Source organism: Dipodomys merriami, unplaced genomic scaffold (genome assembly GCF_024711535.1).
Source record: "Dipodomys merriami isolate MVZ:Mamm:240054 unplaced genomic scaffold, mDipMer1.0.p SCAF_1, whole genome shotgun sequence".
Lineage (NCBI taxonomy): Eukaryota > Metazoa > Chordata > Mammalia > Rodentia > Heteromyidae > Dipodomys > Dipodomys merriami.
In genome coordinates this window covers 67,966,098-67,986,601 of record NW_027202270.1, presented here as the reverse complement: position 1 = coordinate 67,986,601, position 20,504 = coordinate 67,966,098, and the positions used below count along the sequence as shown (strand labels likewise).

General features: G+C 41.9%; 1 protein-coding gene across 1 annotated transcript in view; it reads right to left on the bottom strand.

Moving 5' to 3' along the window:
• The window catches only part of Zeb2 (zinc finger E-box binding homeobox 2), a 135,262-nt gene that overhangs the window by 112,756 nt on the left and 2,002 nt on the right, over positions 1-20,504 (bottom strand). Inside the window, 2 exon segments of the mRNA XM_070023618.1 lie at positions 20,116-20,157; positions 20,160-20,256. Of these exon segments, the coding sequence (XP_069879719.1) occupies positions 20,116-20,157; positions 20,160-20,187 (70 nt within the window). The 5' untranslated portion in view covers positions 20,188-20,256.

The following is a 20,504-nucleotide window of genomic DNA, read 5'->3' as shown; positions in this document are numbered from 1 at the left end:
ACCTTTGCAAACTTAATTTAAACTTATCTCTTCACATGTGCTGTGCTTTCCAGACATCTTACTTGGCTGACAGTTCCTGAGCTATGTACCTGTTCTCCAACGTTTGTACATGCAGTCTTCTTGTAGCCTTCCCTCACTCCACTCTTGTATGACAACAATCCCTGCAAAAGCCATCATTCCCTTACCACTTACCATTTGCTGCTCTCTAGCCACTGCATATGAAGTCCCATAAAGCATTCATCACCATTTCATCACTACTCAAGATTACCTCTTTCCCACAACACAGCATCTGCTTTTCAGTCTACAGTCTCAAATACAGTGTCTGCACAGAGTAGGTGTGCAATGAATGTAGAAGGAATAGACTCTATAAGTTCCAGCTGAAAGACCAGTGGCCGAAGCAGGACAAAGTAACATGCTTTTCAGAAATATGCAATGATAAAAAGCTTCTCATAATGTGAAGGCCAGATAACGCTCAGAAATAAAGGTGAAAGAAATTGAGTAGAAAGAGATACTATGTCTTTTTCTTTCATGAATCTGACATCAGCTTCAAAGAGGTGCTGCTTCTAAGAAGAACAGAATGAATTCCCAAAACTCATGCAGAAAACTTGAAAACAAACAGGATATTGAAAAAAACAACTTACTCTGGTACAGGTACAGGCCATGCTTTCCAGGCCTTTTCCTATGAGCAAGGAAAAGAGACTTAGCAGAAAGAGCTTTTCTATTAAATGCTGTTATTCACATATATATATTTATATATTCAAATATCTATCTATCTATCTATCTATCTATCTATCTATCTATCTATCTATCTATCTACCTATCTATCTATCTATCTATCTATCTATCTATCTATCTATCTATCTATCTATCTATCTATCTATCTATCTATCTATCTATCTATCTATCTATCTATCTATCTATCTATCTATCGTAGAGTCTCCCCAGTAACTCCACATTGCCTTGTTTGCTTGTAAGGCACCATGAAGCCAAATGTAGAGAGGGAAGGAAATTTCTACCACAATTTATTCAAGGGCAAGGGAGATCCTGGAGCTCTGTTGACATCTGTGATTCTCTAACCTCTGTGACCCCTTGTAAAGTCAGAACCAGAGCAGCCTGGATTTTGTCATAGTACCTCCCCCATCCTACTACTCCCTTGCAATCTGCGCTCAGCCACATGTGGCTGTAGGTCTTATGTTCTCATGTCTTGAAGGGATCCTGGAAGTTGTTTTTTGGTTAGACCTTCCCACTCCCCTCACTGGAGGTAAACTGCCTGCTCGAATATGAAATCATCATCACAGCTCGTAGGAGACAAGAGCTGGTGAAAGGAGAGAATCCTGGAGTTAACTGGTGACCTTTCAGTTTCCTCCATTTATAAGTCTTATTTTATTTCTACTTGTAATATTAAATGGGAAACAGATTTAAATACAGGAGAAATGACAGCATGTCACTTGAAACTGAGTTGTCAACTCTAAACTGCACATCTCATTTGTAGCCTAACAGTGAAGTGGAAAGGCCTTAGGGGAAGGCCTGATATGAGGCCTGAAATGATAACATACTCTTAGGATATCGATTATTCCTTATATTTAATATCATTCCTCAAAATGTCAGGGTTACCTGACAAATACCCTCAGAGTGAAATCAGTGCTTTCTACCTAAAACAACAAAGAACTATGCGGAATATATAAGGGATCCCAATGGTCTAAACATCTAACCTGATGGTCTGTCACAGTTATCTAAATGTATTTTCAGAATAAGCTGTGTGTTCAGACATCATTTTGCAGAATGTTAAGAAAGAGGGTCAGAATAAGTCCACGAAGGTTAGGGTTTTTTGTTTTGTTGTTGTTGTTGTTGTTTGCATTGGAAGAATTTTAAAAGCTTGACACTTTTCATTGCAATAGTAAAACAGAATAAGCAAATAATTTTTAAACAGTATCAGAACTATAAAGTTACTGGTGTGCTGATAGGATGATTGAAATTCATTTAGCTGATGTCATGCTTTGTTTTAGAAAGTAGAGTCTTTGTGTAAAGGAGAGATGATATTAATAAGCAAAGTTCATATCTGAAGAAACTGTTTCTAACAATAGCCATTAACCAATTCTACAGGAATACAGCAGGAAAAGTTAAGGTGAAAATACCAAGAAAAGTTTCAGCCTTATTGTACTTTTCAATTTCTTCTTTAAACTTAAAAAAATGAAGTTTCAAGTATTTACTGGATTGGTTCATGCTCTTCCTGTCTACACTATTTGCACTTTAAAAAGATTTCCCTCCAGGTCCGTATTTTATTGAGGAAAGTGCCTTGCAGCAAACCAAATCCACATTAAGTCAGAACTTCAGGTGTACAGTTTTAATCCACGTAAGAGTCTCAGGATTGCAATTTGTGCCCTTACATTTCTTGATCTTGGTCTAAAATACGTGCAGTATAGAAAGTAAAAACTGATGGATTGTGCCATCTATGGCAGCATTTGTTCAGCATTTGGTATAAATGGGAGAAAAAAGATACAGAATGCATGGATTGATTTTCAAATTACCTCAATATTTTGAAAACATTTTCACCTGCATGCTGAGAATGCTAAGAATGGCAAGGAAGGCAATTGTGCATTTGCACAGCCTCCGCTGCATTCATTTATAAATTACCTCATCACTGACTGAAATTAACACTGATTCTTACAGGCAATTTCTCAATTTCCAATGCTAATTACATTTTTTTTACTTTTAAATTCTGTACCACCTGTTTTGGGCAAGACATCTTAGGCAGCGCGACCGCATTTAATCACAATTTTAATTAACCGCCCTGTAGATGTGAAAAAGAAGCAATTATAATGTAGATGAATGATGATTTTTCTGCATTAAATTGTTTTGTTTCCCTGGTATGTTGATTGTAACACAGCACACAAATACAGTAACTGTACAATTTTTTTCTATTGTAATTTAGTAATTGTTTTTGGAAAACCAGTTTGGGAATGAGTGACTTCATCTGTTTACAAATTGATTGATACTGTTCACTCACTGATTGCTGTGGCGTATATTTTGGTATTGCACAGCCTAGCATAAAATATAATTAGAGATGCACAGGCTTTGCAGCACCATTTTGGAATCTGAAAATCAACTGTAACTGAAGTATGTTTTCCTTGAGCATACTAGTATCAGTTGGGGCTGATGAAATGATAATCAAAACAATGGGCTTTCCAATTCCACCACTAGTAGAAACCCTTGGTTTCAATCTGATAGTCTAATATGGTAAGTTTATGAATTACTCTGTACTAGGCCTGGGAGCTGGGAGCTGGCAAGTCTGAAGCTTGCACAACTCACTCAGATCTGTATCATAAGAAGCAGACAAGTGAGGTAAAGAAACAATGACGAAAAATAAAGAGTTGCTGCTTTGGAAATGGAGGGATTGTTCATGACGCCAAGGCACAATGCACTGGTGTGCTGTAGCACTAGCCTATCTCATCTCTACACTATGATACAGTCAGATCGCATTCATGCTCCTGGCTTGCAGATACAGATCATTAAAGCTGTACCTCATTGCAGATAAATGCAAAGATTTTTTTTTATGTGAAGCAGAGCTTGTTCCTCACTCAGCTAGGAATGGGATGAGGAGGAGGAGGGGATAACTGTTTATGAAACCCTATGCTAACTGATAGCTATAAGAGATCCCTTCAGGAATGCCCTAGACTAACATCATACCCACTCCCAATCTGAGGGGAATTCTCAATTAATGCACTTCATTGGTGTCACAGCGCTGGTGTTTTCCTTCAGTCACCCAATACATAGTTCTGAAATGTGCTCACTTGGATGAGTCCCAGGTTAGGCCATTTCTACCCGTCTGGAAAAAAGGGGGAAAGGCCATGTAAGCAATTGTGGCTCTTCAAAGAAAACTATTTACGTGATCTCTTCATCTTCTGGTTTGCTTCCTTTTACACTTCATTCCTTAGAAGGTCCTTAACTGGGACAGTTCATTAAAAAGTGAGAAGTCATGATGGTTTTAGCCAGGCATTTTTTTTTTTTTTATAAAACATAGCTGGGATCATGGCTTCATTCAGAGCAATTTAAAGCTAGAAAGATAAAGATACAAGTTGAAAGGACAAAGCACATGATTGAGATAGGAATGGGGTAGAACTATTTGAATCAACTTCTTTTTGTCTGTTTATAAATAGTTGCTAACAAAGTATTAATAGGAAGCACCAAAAACAATGCCAAAACTTACTTTGCATATTCAGTAAGAATCTGTCTGATTAATATATTAATATGGTTTTTTTTACAAGTTTGAGACTATAGTCTAATCTTACTCATGCCTCTGGTCCCAGAAATCTATGATGAAGCTCAGAGAAGAAAGAAGCCACAGAGCGTCTTGCTGTCTATCCCAGAAGGTGAATGAGTGTCTCTCCATTTCAAATATTACACACACAAAAATTGACTCCTGCCTAGACAACCCTACTTGTGCCACGCTTTTTGACTGGAAGGATTATTTGGTGGACATGAAGATTGAGGGGGAAAAAAAGAAGGGCAATTCATTCAGTTAGTAAAACTGTCATTGCTAAGACAGCAAGCATGGTGCAGGTGGAGCTTGCATGTGTGATGTTTAATGCAGTCTCCCTGCAGAAGTACTTACTCGCAGCTGAATTGTCTTTCCTTTGCCACCTTCCTCACCTTCCTTACAGCAGCTCTCAAGGAAGGTGCTGTTTTATGAATGGGATAAAATAACCCTGAATATCTCAAATTATAGCCTCTTTACATAATGAAAAGGGAGCATACTAGTAATAGGCTTGAACTTTTCCTTCTTTTTTTTTCTTTTCATAAAGTTGTTCCAGCAATAATGCTTATTTGGAAGTTTCTAAAAGTGGTAACATCTGTGCTACTGCAGAGAGATGTCATCCCACCAACCTTTCTATGAGCCATTTGTCTTGGAGAGAAAATAAAGTACCTGATCCCAGGCCTGAGTCAGTCTTAGCTCCCCTGGTATCTTCACACTCTGCCCCACTGTGCGTTCCTTCGTGCAGAGAGCTGCTTCCCATGGCTACCTCCTCAATATAAACTTGCTAACTAATCTCTTAGCAAACACTTGAAGCAAACCTGAAGAGAGGAAAAAGAAGCAGAGGGGGAACAACAACAAAAAACCCAGCAAAGATAAAGTTCAGGACACATTCAACAGGATGCTGGAATCTAAATTTAGTACCAAACCTAAGATTTCTTTTGAAGGGCTGGTTGTTATCTATGGAATATGATTTTTGCAACAGCAGTTTAATTTTTTAATTTCAACCTTAATTCTTAAACTCCCTGGATCTTTTTTGTTCTTGCCAGTGGAGATATGTCTACCCTTATAGGCATTTGCAAATTGCTTCTTTTATTACTACTTTTTAAAATAATTTGTCTTTTTAAAAGTCCTTTCTGAACTGTGTACACACAAGGTAACTTTTCCTTAGGAATTTATGTGAGAATCCACTGTTGGAAATAAATAATGACTTTCAGCCAATGATCAAAGAAAAAATAAATCTTTTCCCTTAATAAGACCTTTTAAGAGTGGAATCCCATTTTAAAATGGATAACAGCTAAGAGGCTACTGGCAATCTATTTATTTCCAAAGCTGTGTTTTAATATAGGTTGCATAGAAGCCGGACGAGTAAAATGGACCCTTGGGTCTTTCAAAGTTAAAGCTTTTAAAATAAAGTTGGTGTGTAGTATTTGGAAACATATTGTTCGGAATTTAAGTTTTAATATCTTGGAATAAACAGAGCATTAAATCAAGCAAAACTGTGACAAGGCCAATATGCACATGGGTGATGCCAATGAGCCATCCTCAGCCCTTTGTTCACAGCTTAACAAAACTGTGCCGTCACACCACTTTAGTTCAACAGTGCCTGTCGAATGGGCATCAGCAGATCAGCCAATGCCTGTCATACTCAGAGCTTGAAGACGATTTGAAAGCAAGGGCTTATTCGACCCCCAAGTCTAGTTGGAAAGTGAGGAGGATTTTAAATCATCTAGTAAGGACATCAGCCTCTGCCCTCCCCAAAGTCAGAAGACATGGACAGATTGACCAAAGAAAAATGTGTGTTTGTATGTATGTGTGTGTATGTGTGTGTGTGCGCGTGTGTGTTTGTGCATGTTTAAAGACATAAAGAAGAGCAATGTACTTAGGCAAGAGTAACACTTTTCATATTTGTTTTTGTTGTGAAAAATAATTGTAAAAAGTTTTGCAATCATAGAATTTTTCAAGTGACATTCCCAATACCAAGTAAAAGTCAAATGTCATAGCTATTTTAAGGCTTTGCTGTGGTTTTTGACCCTTAAACAATGGAATAAACATTCTTACAATCAGGATAGGAGAGCATTATTTGAAAAAGACACCTTGCAACCCATGTTCTTCAGAGCAGTATCTCTTCAGATGTAATTTTTGTTACGTGGCTGTTTTGGTTGACCAAAATGCATTAGCTTTTGAATTTACAGCCTCCTGAGCTTTGGTCTCTGTGAGCATTTAATCTGCTTCAGAAAGGAAGCCTGGTTTTTTTTTTTGGGGGGGGGGGAGTGGGTGGGAACCCACCAAATCTGGTAAAGAGGATTGTTCACTTCCCTACAAGTTAACAATTAGTTGGGGGGGGAATGAAGGGGGACTAAAACTGCCTTATTTTCCCCCTATAACACTGATCATGAGATTTGGCTTTGGAGCTTTAATACGTGCTGGGGAGCTGTCTTAGCATTTCCCTTTAATTATATGCACCCAGTCCTCTTCAGGCATCCAATCAGAGTAAAGCAGAGTGAACCCCAGGAGCAGGCCTGGGGAGCCCTAGCTATAAAAAGTAGCTGAAGGTGTTCTGAATCTCCACCTTTCAAGCTCCTTCAGGATCTTGAGCTGGTGCTCCTGAGATCTGCCCAAGAGGAGCTGAGATTCCACCCCCCCAACACTAAAGTTGAAAAGCTCTCTAGATCTCACCCCCCCCAACCCCTCATGTCTTTCACTCTGCTGCTGTCAGTTTGCTGCCTGTACTTTGGCTGTCTCTTTTCCAGTCTCTACCCTGTGAGTTTCTGGCCTGCCAATTTCAACTTGAAGCTTGACTGGGCTGATTTGATGCAAATACCTCCAGGGAAAACCCTGAAACTGATGAACAGTTATGTCAAGTCGATTTTGCACCATCGGGAAAAGGTAACCTCTGCGAGAAAAAAAAACAACAAGGTTAAAGAGACAAGGGCTTTTCACGTGTAATACCTCTGCTGCACATCTCGTTCACTGTTTACCATCCCTCAGAAATTGTAACTGTCAGAATTAGTCCTAATTGCAGATGCGAAAGCTGCCATTATAATAAAAACAGAGGCAGTGCAGGCATTAAAAGTAGCAGCCTAATTTGTGAGACTACAGAAAAGGTAGAGTAAATGAATATTTCATTACTTTAATTACCAGGGACTACTCTTTTCTTGCTGTCTTATGATAAGTGTTGCTGTAACTAGCAACAGCAAACATCCACTAAAACATAAAGTGCAATAATCGTCCTGCTGTCAGGATCACCACTTTAAAATACGAGCAGGGGAAAAAATATAATGGTTTATCTATTTCTTAGAGATTGCAGAAGTAGAAGATGGAAATTCATTTAATGTCAGAGGGAAAAAGCGTGCACACAAAGGCACCAGTAAACAGGTCTGAGTCAGAGAATAATGGCTCCAAGAGAGGGAAGAATAAAAGAATCAGTTGACTATATCTCTGAAATGCTATCCCTGAAAGAATGCTGGGAAAAGGTAATAGTCTTGGGATATTTTTTTGAAGAAAAAAAAATTTGTTTTGTGTTGCCCAATGTAATTGCTTGAAAGTAAGAAAATAAAACTTAAGTGAGTAGGGGAAAGACGAAGAAAGCAAGTGGTTTTCAAATGATTAAGTAAAGGTGGAAAAAGTTCAAGTTGGCAAAAGTTTAGAAGCTCAGTCCAGTTCCATTAAAAAAAAAAAGACTAGATAAAGCCTGCCAGAAAAAAAAGACTTTGCCTGCAGTTTCAGAGTACTGATTTGTAAGATTTGGGGAGTACCCCATAATTACTCACCACTGACACCTTGAAAACCCCTGGGTAATTTTCTCTAATGTCAATTTCAGGTAAGGGAAGAGGGGGTGGGAAGTGGTGGGAAGGTGGGAGGTGGGCCTGAGAGTGGGGTGTGGTTGAGGAGCCTGGCTGCAGCCAGTCTCTGCATTTATCACTGTGCCCCAGAAGAGGTGTTTGTTCAACACAGCAGTGTGACAGCACAGAAACACTGTGGCCAGAAGCCCTATCAAAGAACCTACTGACACGTATCATTTGTGGTCTTGCTTTTACAGGGCCAGGCTACCTCACACTTTATCTGCACAAGTATAAAGCTCCTCTCACATCTAAGTATTCAGTGTAGTTTTAAGTCCCTTCCCCCTCTTTTTTTCCTGCCCATGTAATTGTAACTCCTCTGTACAGTATGTTCACAAATAAAATTAAATTAAATTAAAAAAAAATCTTTAAGTAGTTGTACAAAAGAGCTTAACAAAGCAGTTTATGAACACAATTCATCTCGATTAGTTTACACAGCACCTTTTTAAAGATACCAGCTTCAGTCAGGATTCAAAAACACTGTTTTTTTTAAAACCATAATAATTCATAATCAATTTAGGATAACCTGTGTTAAGGTTGGTAATATTGAAGTGAAATGGGGGGAAGCAGTTTAAAAGCACAAAGCTAGTAGTTTACCCAAAATAATACCACTGAAAGATGAGGTTAATAGGTACAAGTAAGTTTCATAAGAATCATGTGGTATGGGGACCACTTCCCCAAAAATGTCTTCCTAAGCAAGAGTCTACATTAATTCCTCACATTTACTCCTTTTGTGTAATTGTACTTTTATTCATAAGCAAGATGACTGTAGTGAAAGTTAAAGTGACAAAGTACCAGAATCCTATGGTGCACTTGTGTTTGTGTGCGTATGAGAATGTGTTCATTTAGTGTTCAAATTCCCATCAGCAAAGCAGAGGTGATGGGAAATCTTTAGAGGACAACCATTTTGCTTAGAGATATTTCCCTTTTAATAGGTCTATTTATTATGAAAACACTGCTTAGTGAATTCTTTATATGTAAACCTCACCTCTTAAAACTGAGAAATCTCATGATGTGAAACACTTCCATTGATGTGTTTAGTGTCTAAAATAGAAACTTAGGTATTTCCAAGAATACGCAAATTGCAACGTTTCCTTGATTGCAGTTACTTGGATATGTAGAAAGCATAAATACAATTAAAACTAAGAAACAATAAGAGCTATACGTTACCTTTATAGATCATGTAGACATTAAATGTCTTGCAATTTACTCATTTGTGTAAGAAAAGAATCTTAGATCTTATATAATACGGTCTTCTAATTTATTAGTCTACTATTAATGTCCTTATTTTGAAGAGGGGCTGATTACCACCTTGTTAAGAGCACCTTTTTTTTTTCTAGAGTTAATTATAAGGAGATAGATGAAACAGTATATAAAGAACAAAAAAACATTATGTTGTCATGTGAACAGCCAGCGTAACTGTTACAGAGGGATTCGTTATAGGTTTTTATATAGAATATGTTTTTGTCTTTTGTCATTAATGACTACCTATGCCTCAAAACACCTGGTCATTTACTTCTACTACCTGAGACTACCTCCGAGGGCTTCTAGTGTATCCTGAAGATTTAAAGCCACACCTTAATATTTTTGTTTTGTGATCAGTCAACTTGGCCACAGTGACCAATTCTGCATTTATTGTTTGATCACAAGAACATCTTTATCTAAGTGGAATTCAAAATTTTAACTTCAAAGCACTCAAATTAAGAATTAGACCTCATCAAGTTCACAGTAGAGTGTGTTAAGCTGAAAGAAAAGTGGTCAACATCCAAGTGGAATAGATACAATAGAATATATTTATTCCCATAGACTCTAGGAAAAAGTTATCTGGAGTCTTAATCTTATTAATGTTTAAAGTAAGAGAGGTAACACTGTTTGCTACTACTGTCTTCTAACAACGACTTCAAACCTCAATCCTTCAACTCGGCTCAGTAATAGAAATAAAGTTGTAAATGAATATTAATCACTATGATGATTACATTCCTCAATTGAAAAATGAAAGCAGAATTCAATCAGATCCTTCTTGAAATGCTTACTGCCTTTATATGCTTTATATGTCTGAGTTGCTTGCTGTCCTGAGTCTGGTTTTTAAAAGCCCCTATTAACATGTAATCAAGAACTGCAGCACCCACTGTACATGCCCATGGGTTTATCAGCACTCAGACTTTCTTGGGGTCACAAACACACAATATCTGATGAGACACTGATCATCTTCCTTCTCCTTTCTCTTGTTCCTCTAGCTTGCCTGTCAGAAGCCAGAAAAAAATATGCACGGTTACTGTTGCTGAGGGGAGACAAAGTTTAACTTCTGGGTTGGCAATCGGAGAATAATTCATGAGCAGATTTCTAGCAAATGATATGATTTGCTAAATTTTGGTCTTTGATTTATATTTATGTACTCCTGCTACTGCTAAGGTTTTGCCAACTTCAATTAGATCATGAATGAGATCATTTTAATTCAGCCCCCAAACTGTGACCTGACCATGGGTCTGAAAGTGTTCAAAAAGTAATTTTAAGCCTCCTTTTGATTTGAAAAGGAATACTGCATGCTTGGTCGTTCATACAAATAACATAAAACTTAATTATTGGATGATTTGGCAGAAGACCTTCTTGCCAAACAACAGTCAATACCAGCTACTGTGATGCTGGTGCTGCTCGTGCCCCGGAGCCCACAGCCCCCTTGTATACAGGCGTTTGTTCATTGTGTATCAGGGCAAGATGCTTTCAAATAGGATTCATGGATCTGGGAGGCAGGGTGCAACTTGAAGGGTGTACCATATTTATAACTCCAGTTAAAAAATGCTGTCTCACCTAGAAGGGAAGTAGATCTGCGCTGTCAAATCACCAGGAGGCTGTGACAAAGGGAGCTTGCAGCCTGACACACGGTGTAACAACATAGCAAACACCTTTAATTCTGTCATGTCTCATACCCTTTACTTTCTCACACGTTTATGGCTGCTCTATCGTTGACACCTACACTCTTTTTCGAAACTAAATAAGGCAATCTTATTTAAGCCCAAATGCAACACCTGTAAAGTTATTCTTGTGCCCAACAAAAAATAACCATTAACTCCTTCCTCATAAAAACCTCTCTGCTTTCTTTGGAAAGTCTCAAGTTGGCGACCGCCAGCTTTAGGCTCTCAGGTTCACATGACCTTCTGAGCTCTCACAGATAGGCAAGACTTCCCCCTTGAAAGATGCAAAGGCTGAGATAATGTCACTGTCTGAATTGGCCTCTTGCAGCTTCTCTAGTTGAAGCCCATTCTTCATCATAAACTTCTAGTGTCTTCTAGTGAGAAAGAGGCTCTGGTTGCTTTATTCCCTCTCGCAGACCATAGTCTAATATTTTAGAAGCTAGAAATGAAAATAGCTTTTCTAAAGATATTTCCTGGAATTTTTAATGTGCTGCCTTGATTCCTTTTTTCTGTCTTTTTTTTTCCTTGCCAATTATAAACCACCATTTGGAGGGCTTATGAGCAATGTAAGTCCACCTCATCTAATTAAGCCGCATTGTTTTAAAAGCTTGAACAGTTTTCATGTCTACAAGACTTGTCTGAATAATAAACTGCTAGAGCCAGAATTCTGAGTGTGTTTGGAGAGCCAGGATTTCATCTGCTGAGCGCAAAGGGCCAGGCACTCAAAGAGTTAAAGAGTGTTCCCGCATTGCTGGGTAGGTTAATATCACAGCTGCCTGGTAAAGCATTATTCCAGTACCTCACTTAACAAAAGCCTCCTTTTGCAAACAGGCTCCCACTTTCTCCCCCGAAGTGTCCAAAGGTGTTTACTGAAGTAAATCTGTCTAAATCTTTCATTGCTTGGGTCATGGGGGTGGATAGGAGGGGTAGAAGGTGTAAGGATAATCTCTTTTTGTAAATTCTGTAAATCTTCTGGGAATAAGAAAAAAAATCAGGAATGTGTGTCACATGTTCCTGTACAACTTCTAATATATCTGTTAGTTTTGCTCTATAAGCAAAATATGCCACAATATCTATTAGAACTCCCCTCCTCTTTCTGTTTCAAATAATTCACTCTTGGGTTTGGGAACATTATACTTCCAAAGTTGTGTGTGTGTGTGTGTGTGTGTGTGTGTGTGTGTGTGTGTGTGTACGCGCACACGCGCGCGCAATATATGTGTATCTAATTGTTGAAGAAAAACCATTGGTATCTTCTGTGTGGTTTCAGAAAGGGAGGAAAAAAGACAAGACAGTTTAGGAACAAGATAATGTAGCTGAAAAGTTGTCACGAGAGGTTTCTACTCTTGCCCTGGTCTCCTTCCAGTGCCATTAACTGCATGTTACTTTAGCATGTTGAAAATGGAGGCAAATAACAGAGCAAAACCTGACAGGTTTGCCTGCAAGGGTTTAAACAATTCCCAGTGAGAAGGATTCCTTTAGGCACAAACTTTCTCTCTCAAGAGAACGTGGATACCACCAACCCCTCCCTACAAATCTTGAAGCATCTAGTTTGAGATACAAAAAGGCTGTCATCTCACAAATGTTAAACATACTAAAAAAATCTGAAAAAAAAGTATGGAGAAGGTGTGAAAAACGTGGCACTTTACAGCCCTCAAAGCTTTTTAAAATAGAACAACTTTTCCCCCTAAAATTCTTTTCAGAGATTTTTTTTTCCTTTTTGGCTCATTTGAGAGTTTCTTTCTTGGCTTTTTTCCCCTTTCATTTGAAAATATGAATTATCATAAAAAGTCAGGGGGGAAAATGGGAAAGTCTTTTCCAGTTTTCCTGAGAATTTATCAGTGTATCCAGGCTGGGTGTGAGTGCCTGGCACTGAAGCCAGACCAGAGGCCTGGGCCCCAGTTCACCCCTTCCCTCCCACACCCCGCACCCTCACCTTTCAGGTCTAGTGGGAAACAATCACAGTTCTTGAGGCCACATTGCAGGCAGCATTCAAGAGTGAGAAGTCCCCACACCTGACCCCAAATCTAACAGGCTTCTGGGGTAGAATTCAATCCCCCTCTGACACTTTCTACCCCAAGTGTTGAGCGGGTGGCCATGAATAGTACAGACATGCCATCTTGTAACACTATATGCCTGTCAGGAGGGACAAGGCCTAGTGGAGCATCAACTATATAAGGCTGGTAACTACGGGAAGCCCAACAAACAGCCACAAACACCTAAGTTATTTTACTCAGCTACTATCCTCGGCCTCTCTCTCTCTCTCTCTCTCTCTCTCTCTCTCTCTCTCTCTCTCTCTCTCTCTCTCTCTCTCTCTCTCTCTCTCTCTCTTCTCTTTTCATCTTGGCTTTCTGTGGCAGAATGCAAATGGAGCCTGCCGGCGGTGAAAGGGCTGAATTGTGATTAAGAAGAAGAAGAGCTCCTTTCTTTGTTCTCCCCTCAGGGGATGTTTACTGGGAGAGACACAGCGGATCAGATATGAAAGGCATTCAGGTCAGCATTGATGTGAGCGAAAGTGAAATCATACCTAAGGCATTCAAAAGACCGCCGTGTCAGGGGTTCAGCTAACGGTACAGCTACTGTGTGTGTGTCTTCCAGGAGAGGCAAAAAAAAAAAAAATCTTTTCACAGACTGGTGATTTTTTTCTCCCTAATTTACTACAAAATTATAAAAGTTCCCCCCCCCCACACTCCATTTACTTCCTACCACATGTCACAAGAGTTAGTATTTTCCCTTCTCCTGGACCACACGCAAAATCAGACCAACCTCTAATAACTGTATTAACTAAATGACCAGCAAGGCACCATCTGAACTGTGAAATATATATATTAAAAAACAGGTGTACGAATGTGTCTATATATGCATAATATGTAGAGAACTAAAAGAAAAGCTACACACACATACACACACACGGATGGCTTTCCTCACACCTTTCTGAGGGGGAAAACAACACACAACACACACACACACACACACACACACACACACACACAAAGCATAAAACAGCACAGAACACCTTAAAATGAAATCCTTTATTTACTTTGTAACTACTAGTTACACTTTTCTTGAGAGCTTTCACTCTGACAAAACTGTCACCCAAGATAAAATATTTGGCACATAGCTATTAAGGCAAAGGCTTCATAGCGCCTACTGATTATTATCGCTTCCTTTTAAAAACTGCTTGATGAAGAAATACTTGAGTCTTACTTTTTAAAAGTTTACACTCCTCACAGCCCAAATAATCATTCAATGGATTTTTCCCCCAAGTGGTAAGCTGATGATGTTGACATAAACAGAGCTATATAAATATATACAAAATTCACAAATCAAACAAACATGCAAACAACAGGGAGGTGCCTGGTTGCTTTGAGGGTGAAAAAAAAAATGAAAAAAAGGAAATCACATTTCATCTTCTGACTGCTAAAGGAGGGAAAGAAATAAAGACAGGGGAATATAGGGCTACATTTATTGGTTTTAAATCATCTTTTCCTTTGCTCTGAACTTACATTTTTCAACCTTTCACATTTTGGCTAAAAACTATATTTGGGTTTGGTATTAACATCTGCTTTGCAATGACATTTAATTCTGTATATTTTCAACTAGTGTTTCTGCATCGCAGATTTTCCTCCTTTATCTGTCTGCTCTAAAAAGACAACCAAAGAGCAATCAAAAAGGTGTCTGACTTGGCCATTCAGACAATTGCCCCCTTGTGGGAATGCGGGAATGAATGGTACAGTGGACACCCAGCACCATTGACGTTATAAACATGTAAATGAAACACATTAGGGCAGACAATCAATTGTCTGTGAGCATTGCAAACCTGCACTCCTTCTCTCTGTGACAGGCACAAAATAGTGTCTACCTTGGGAAGCCCCGGTGCTGGAGAGGAAAAGGACAAAGAATCCCCTTTCACACAGAAAGAAAATGCACCTTTAAAGCATTGAAAGAATGCAGATGACAAAAAAAAAAAAAACTGTTGTAAGGGAAAGAATCTTGCACATCTTGGAATAAACGCGGCACTGATAAAGAGCTAGCAGCACCCTTTCTTTCTACCTTCAGGGAAGACACACATTCCCCACCCCCACCCCCAGGAAATATTGGTAATGTGACATCAGGGTCTTTGGTAACCTCTTGGAATTTTATTAAGTAAATTAAGATAAAAAGAGAGAAATGGAAGCATAAGACACCTAAGACATAGCAGTTTCGTAGGGAACTTTAGTCTCTGTTTAACTGGTATTTGAAAATAAATGAGGAAAGATGTGAACTTATTTCATTTGGTAACAGGAAAGCAATGTAAAGTTGAAAACCTTTAGTCTAGCCTTATCCCTGGTGGACCATCACATTATTAAAGATGCCACCAGGTTGGCAAGTGGCTCAGCTGTGAAGCAAAACACGTTTCTACCCTAATAGACTTAGTTTTTCCACACCAAAATGAAATAAATAGATCAGTTTAGATACATAGCCTTCAGCCTGGGTGTGTACAGCCTAACAAAACTTGCAGAAGGTCTCCATGAGAGAACTGGATGGAGACTGGAGATGCGCATCTTTGAAGTGTCTGCCCACAGAATTGGTACCTGCCACACAAACTACTTGAGTGCATTCAAAGTCAGCATATCAGCTTGCCTATAAGCTCATCTACCTTATGAAGAAAGCTACCTGCCAACTGTGTTCACACTTCCAAAGACAAGCAAGTCAAGGGCCAACTATACTCCAGAGGAAACTTCCCTGCTTCAGTGTGTGTTGAGGGTCTTTGACTCCCTTTTGCCCTCATCAACTTTACCTCTCAGGGAAGAAAACTGGAAGTCTTGTCCGGACAATGAAGTTCCTTACCATTCTGCTTAAGCACCTCTAAAACAGGAGCAATTTATCCATCCTTCCTTCTATCTAAGTAGCACTACCAGGACCTTCACTGTCCTTCAGGCAGTGATGGGCGAAGTTTTTTTTTTTTAGTTTATTTATTTAAACACAGGACAACTGCTTCTGCCATTTGATTTTCTCCTCTAGAATCCCAAACCTTGAAAGCATACAATCCCCTTTCTCTTTACCAGCTGAGAATCAGAGACGAAAGGTGTTTGGAAAAAGTCCCACCATTCTCTGCTCCCCTCAGCTCCTACCAGACCTTCATTCATTAGCAAAAAAATGGGGAGAAAAAAAAACCCTCAAATGTAACTTTTCTTCCCTTCTTCCACTTCCTTTTTCTCCCCCCTCCAGTTCAGGTTTCCCTTAAAAGATAACTTCATTCCCTTCCCTCAAACAAGTAGTTTCCGGATTTGATTTTTGTTACAAGTATGTTAAGTCTGGTGACTTTGCAGCAGCCTAGGAGGTAGGCCCCTCTTCCCATGCTCTGCAGGGACGCAGAAGGCTTGCGGGAGCATCCAGGTCCCCAAGCCGGAATCAGAAGCAAATGCAACAAACTTTGCAAGTTACAAATGGGCTGTGCCGGTGGCAGTCAGCAGTTGGGTGTCTCCTGCTCTCAGTGCTCACCATGGCTGATTCCAAGGCTGGGTGAAGATAGAGGGGTATAATCAAGGGAATATAAAGGGGGTTGGGCCACCCCACCTCCTCTAGTCTTAGTGAAAGTGTTGCAAAGTGAGTCAGGCGACTGACTGAAATCATCTGACTGAACTTTCTTGAAACCAACACACATTCTTGTCTTCAGGCAACTCTTCTTGTCTGCAAGCAACTAGCTTTTTGCCTCCTTCCCCCTCACCCGGCTCCCCTTCTCCTCCTGCACATCTTATTTTCTGGGAAGAGATTTCCAACTTTCCATGTGGGTGAAAGGACACTGCCTGCCCACTGTGGGCTAGCTTGGCCCTGGACCTGCCTTTGCCAGGCATCTTGCTAGCCTGAGAATCTGGAAGGAGCTATTATTCTCACTTCTCTCTTGGTACATTTATTTTCCTCGAACAGTTTCTTTCTCCTTTGCTTTTTAATAATTGTACACAGTATCATCTTCTAACCCAGCCTTTCAAACACACACACACACACACACACACACACACACACACACACACACACACACACCATTACATGTTTTATCTCCTTGTCGCCTTAGTCTATATATACACTGTTGACTTCATTAAAATTATATAAAATGCCATTCTGGGTTCTTGGATGACCATCTTTTTCCCTTCACAGCCTTCTACTTCTATGATTATTATTGTCATTATTCCTTTCCAGGAATTTCTATATGATATTGATAAGCATCATTATATTTAGTGTTATCTGCAAAGACACAAGCTCAAAAGTGACATCTTTTCCATGAATTCAGGAAAGAAGAAAAATCCACTCCGTCCAGATAAATCCTGGCAATTCCCAAAGGAAAAGGCATTGAGAGTATATGTTTGATGAGAAAGAAAATGAAAAAAGTGGGGAGGGGACTTCTACCTGCATCTTAAAACCACGACCTTGCTCAATCAGATGAAACCCAGTGAACATACTGACAAGTAACGAATTTGCAGCCTGTTTTCTCACAGATTATTTGGAAAAAGAGATAGGTAAAAGTCCAAGTTACAGATTCTGTAAGCAACAGACAGGCTTGCTGTTAAGTTTTCAGGGTCTGGGTTAAATGCCTTAAGATGTGCAAATTTAATTTTCCACTTCAGAGTGAGGCGGCTTCTCCCAAATGAGTGGCTGGTCAGAGAGTAGATGACAGTGCACCGCCAAGGCACTCCATTCCACCTGGAGAAGCACCAACAACTCCCCTGCCACGGTCACCCCCAGAAGTTCCCAGGAGTTGGGCACACTGTCCTCCCCGCCAACCCCCAGAATTAGGCTATGGCATGACCTCATTGCTGGGGCCAACTGTTCCTGAGTGGCAAAACTGTGAAGGGAGTGGAAGGAGGAAAGCAAGAAGAAACAACACTGAATAGTCTTCCTTGAAAAAAAGAACACTTTTAGGAGCTGTGTTTTAAATCTCATTCTTTTCTCTCTCTTAAAAAATGACTTTAACATGGGGGGGGCGCTCCTTGACACAAAGCTTTTGTTATCCAGTTGATCAGCAACGTGCTTTAAATACTTGTAAGGGGGGGAGCCCCACAACAGACATTGATTTTAGAAAATCAATAACCAACATTTAATAAAAGGAACAGAGGAAACACAAGAGAGGAGAGGGGGACATTAGGTGTAATTTTAGTGTCTACTAAATTACCCAGAGAGGGAGAAGGGGAGGTCTCCTGTGTAAGGACCACCTTAAATAATGCCAGACATGAGAATGAAGAAAAAAATTAAATTCACACACACACACACACACACACACACACACACACACACACACACACACACACACACACACACACCACTTGAAGAGAGGCAGCCTGAAGTGAATCTTGGGGACACAGCTCGGAATATATTATTGCACTTGGTTTTTGTAATACTGAGCCAAGCAAATAGATCAAAGACAGCACAAAGAGGAAAGGCAGGATAATGTAACCGTTTCTGACTAAAATTCCTCTATCACTCCCCCATATGGCTCGACACCTTCACCACAACAAGCAAAAGACACACACACACACACACACACACACACACACACACACGAGATGAAAGGAGAGGCATCATTTATCTCTAAACAAAATTCCCTCGTCTTTGTGTTTTTTCTCCCTTTAGCGCCTCACACGGCACCCCCAGCCGCCCCCTCTTCGCACCGCGCGGCAGTGGGGCAGGCTGGGGGCGAGCGCGATTGTGTTCTCTAGAGGAAAGTTGCTCCAAGTGGGCCCCGGCGGTCCTTGCAAGGCGCGGGTTGGGGTTGCTGGAGGCCGGGCGAGCGCTTCAACACCGCGCCCAGCTTGGGAGCGTCTAAGCGGCCCCGGCTCCGGGTGATCGGACTGAGAGCAAAAGGGACGATAAGTTTCCTTTCCGAGTCGGTCCGGGTTGGCACTGGTTCCCTTGTTTGTTTTGAGGGTTTGGCGCTCTCTCTCTCTCTCTCTCTCTCTCTCTCTCTCTCTCTCTCTCTCTCTCTCTCTCTCTCTCTCTCTCTCTCGTCAGTATCCTCCCTTCATTCCCCCCCCCCCCAGCCCTCTCTCTAGTCCCCAGTCTCTCCCCTCCCCCAGGCGACTTCTGCGCACTTGCCAATCACTTTTCTCTTTTATTCCCACGATTTTGTTTGGGGGTAATACCTAGGGTCTCTCTCTCTCTCTCTCTCTCTCTCTCTCTCTCTCTCTCTCTCTCTCTCTCTCTCTCTCTCTCTCTCTCTCTCTCTCTCTCTCTCTCTCTCTCCTCTTCCTTTCTACAAGATGTCCTACTAAACTGTCACACACATCCCCTTCGATCTCCCACCTCTGGTGTGTATGTGTGTGTCCCCCCTCGTTCCCTCCTCTGCTTCCTCCTCCCTGACTCAGGCTGGATAACGGGCTCCTCTTGACCGTGTAAAAACTGCCTGGAAAAGTCTCGCTGTGCCCCGCGACTGCTCCAGCCCTCAGCGTAGGGGCCAGGGACGCCTGCGAGGAGCCACGGGTCCCCGAGCCCGCTGGGACCCAGCTGGATCTCGCCAGGGCCGGCGGAATCCCTCCCACCCCCGGAGCTCGGCGCTCCGGGCCGGGCCCCGCTGCCCGCGGACCGTTACTTGGCGCACGGAGAGGCGGTGGGGCGACTCCGGCAAGAAACTTTAAGCCTTGATGAAGCACAGCCCCGGGGTCCCCTCTTCCGCCACTCAGTTTCCCTCTGTCTCCCCACCCTCAGCGCGGGGACCCTGCACGACCTGGCGCCCAAGCCCCCGCCCTGCCCAAGCCGGACGCTCCCGCTGCCCAGCCGGGGACCAGCGGGCCGGGCGCGAGAGGAGCGGGAGGCGGAGGGAAAGGAGGGCGGAGGTAGGGGCACAAGGAAGCCGTGGAGCTGGGGGGCACGGGGCCCCTGCCGGACCCCAGTGCTTGGAGCCCCTGGGGCGTCCGACGATCACTTTGCCCCACACTTCCCCAAACTCTCCCCCCCCACCCCCCAGGTCCAGCCGCCGCGCGCGCCCGGCTCGGGCGCCCAGCCGCGGAGAGAGGCTCGCTCGCGAGCCCCGGGCGCTGCCACCGCCGCCTCGGTTCTTTTTCCCTCCCCCCACCCCCCTTGTCCCTGTGTCTGGAGCCGCAAAGTGGCCCGGAAAAGTTTGGTTTGGGCCTTTTCTTACCGTTTTTCCTCCTGGGATTGGCTTGTTTGCGCCTCTTGCACCGGGGCCATCCGCCATGATCGGCTGCTTCATTGATAAGAGCAGATCAGATGGCAGTTCGCATGGACTCGGCGCCCTGCTCCGGCAGCACGCAGGCTCGATCTAGCAACCAAACACAGCGACAATGTGGGCATCGCCCGCGCCCATTGAAACGCGCGCGGGCCGCCCAGGGGAGCCGGGCCAGGGCCGCGAGGAGCACCCATCCGCGCCCCCCCAACGCCAAAGCGAAACTTCGGCGGCCCCCTCCCCCGCCCCCCACCCCCAGCCTTGGCCCTGCGGCGCTTTGTGTTTGTTACTGTTTGGTGTGTTGCACTCGCGAGGGGATCAGAGAGACAAGAATTACATCTTCA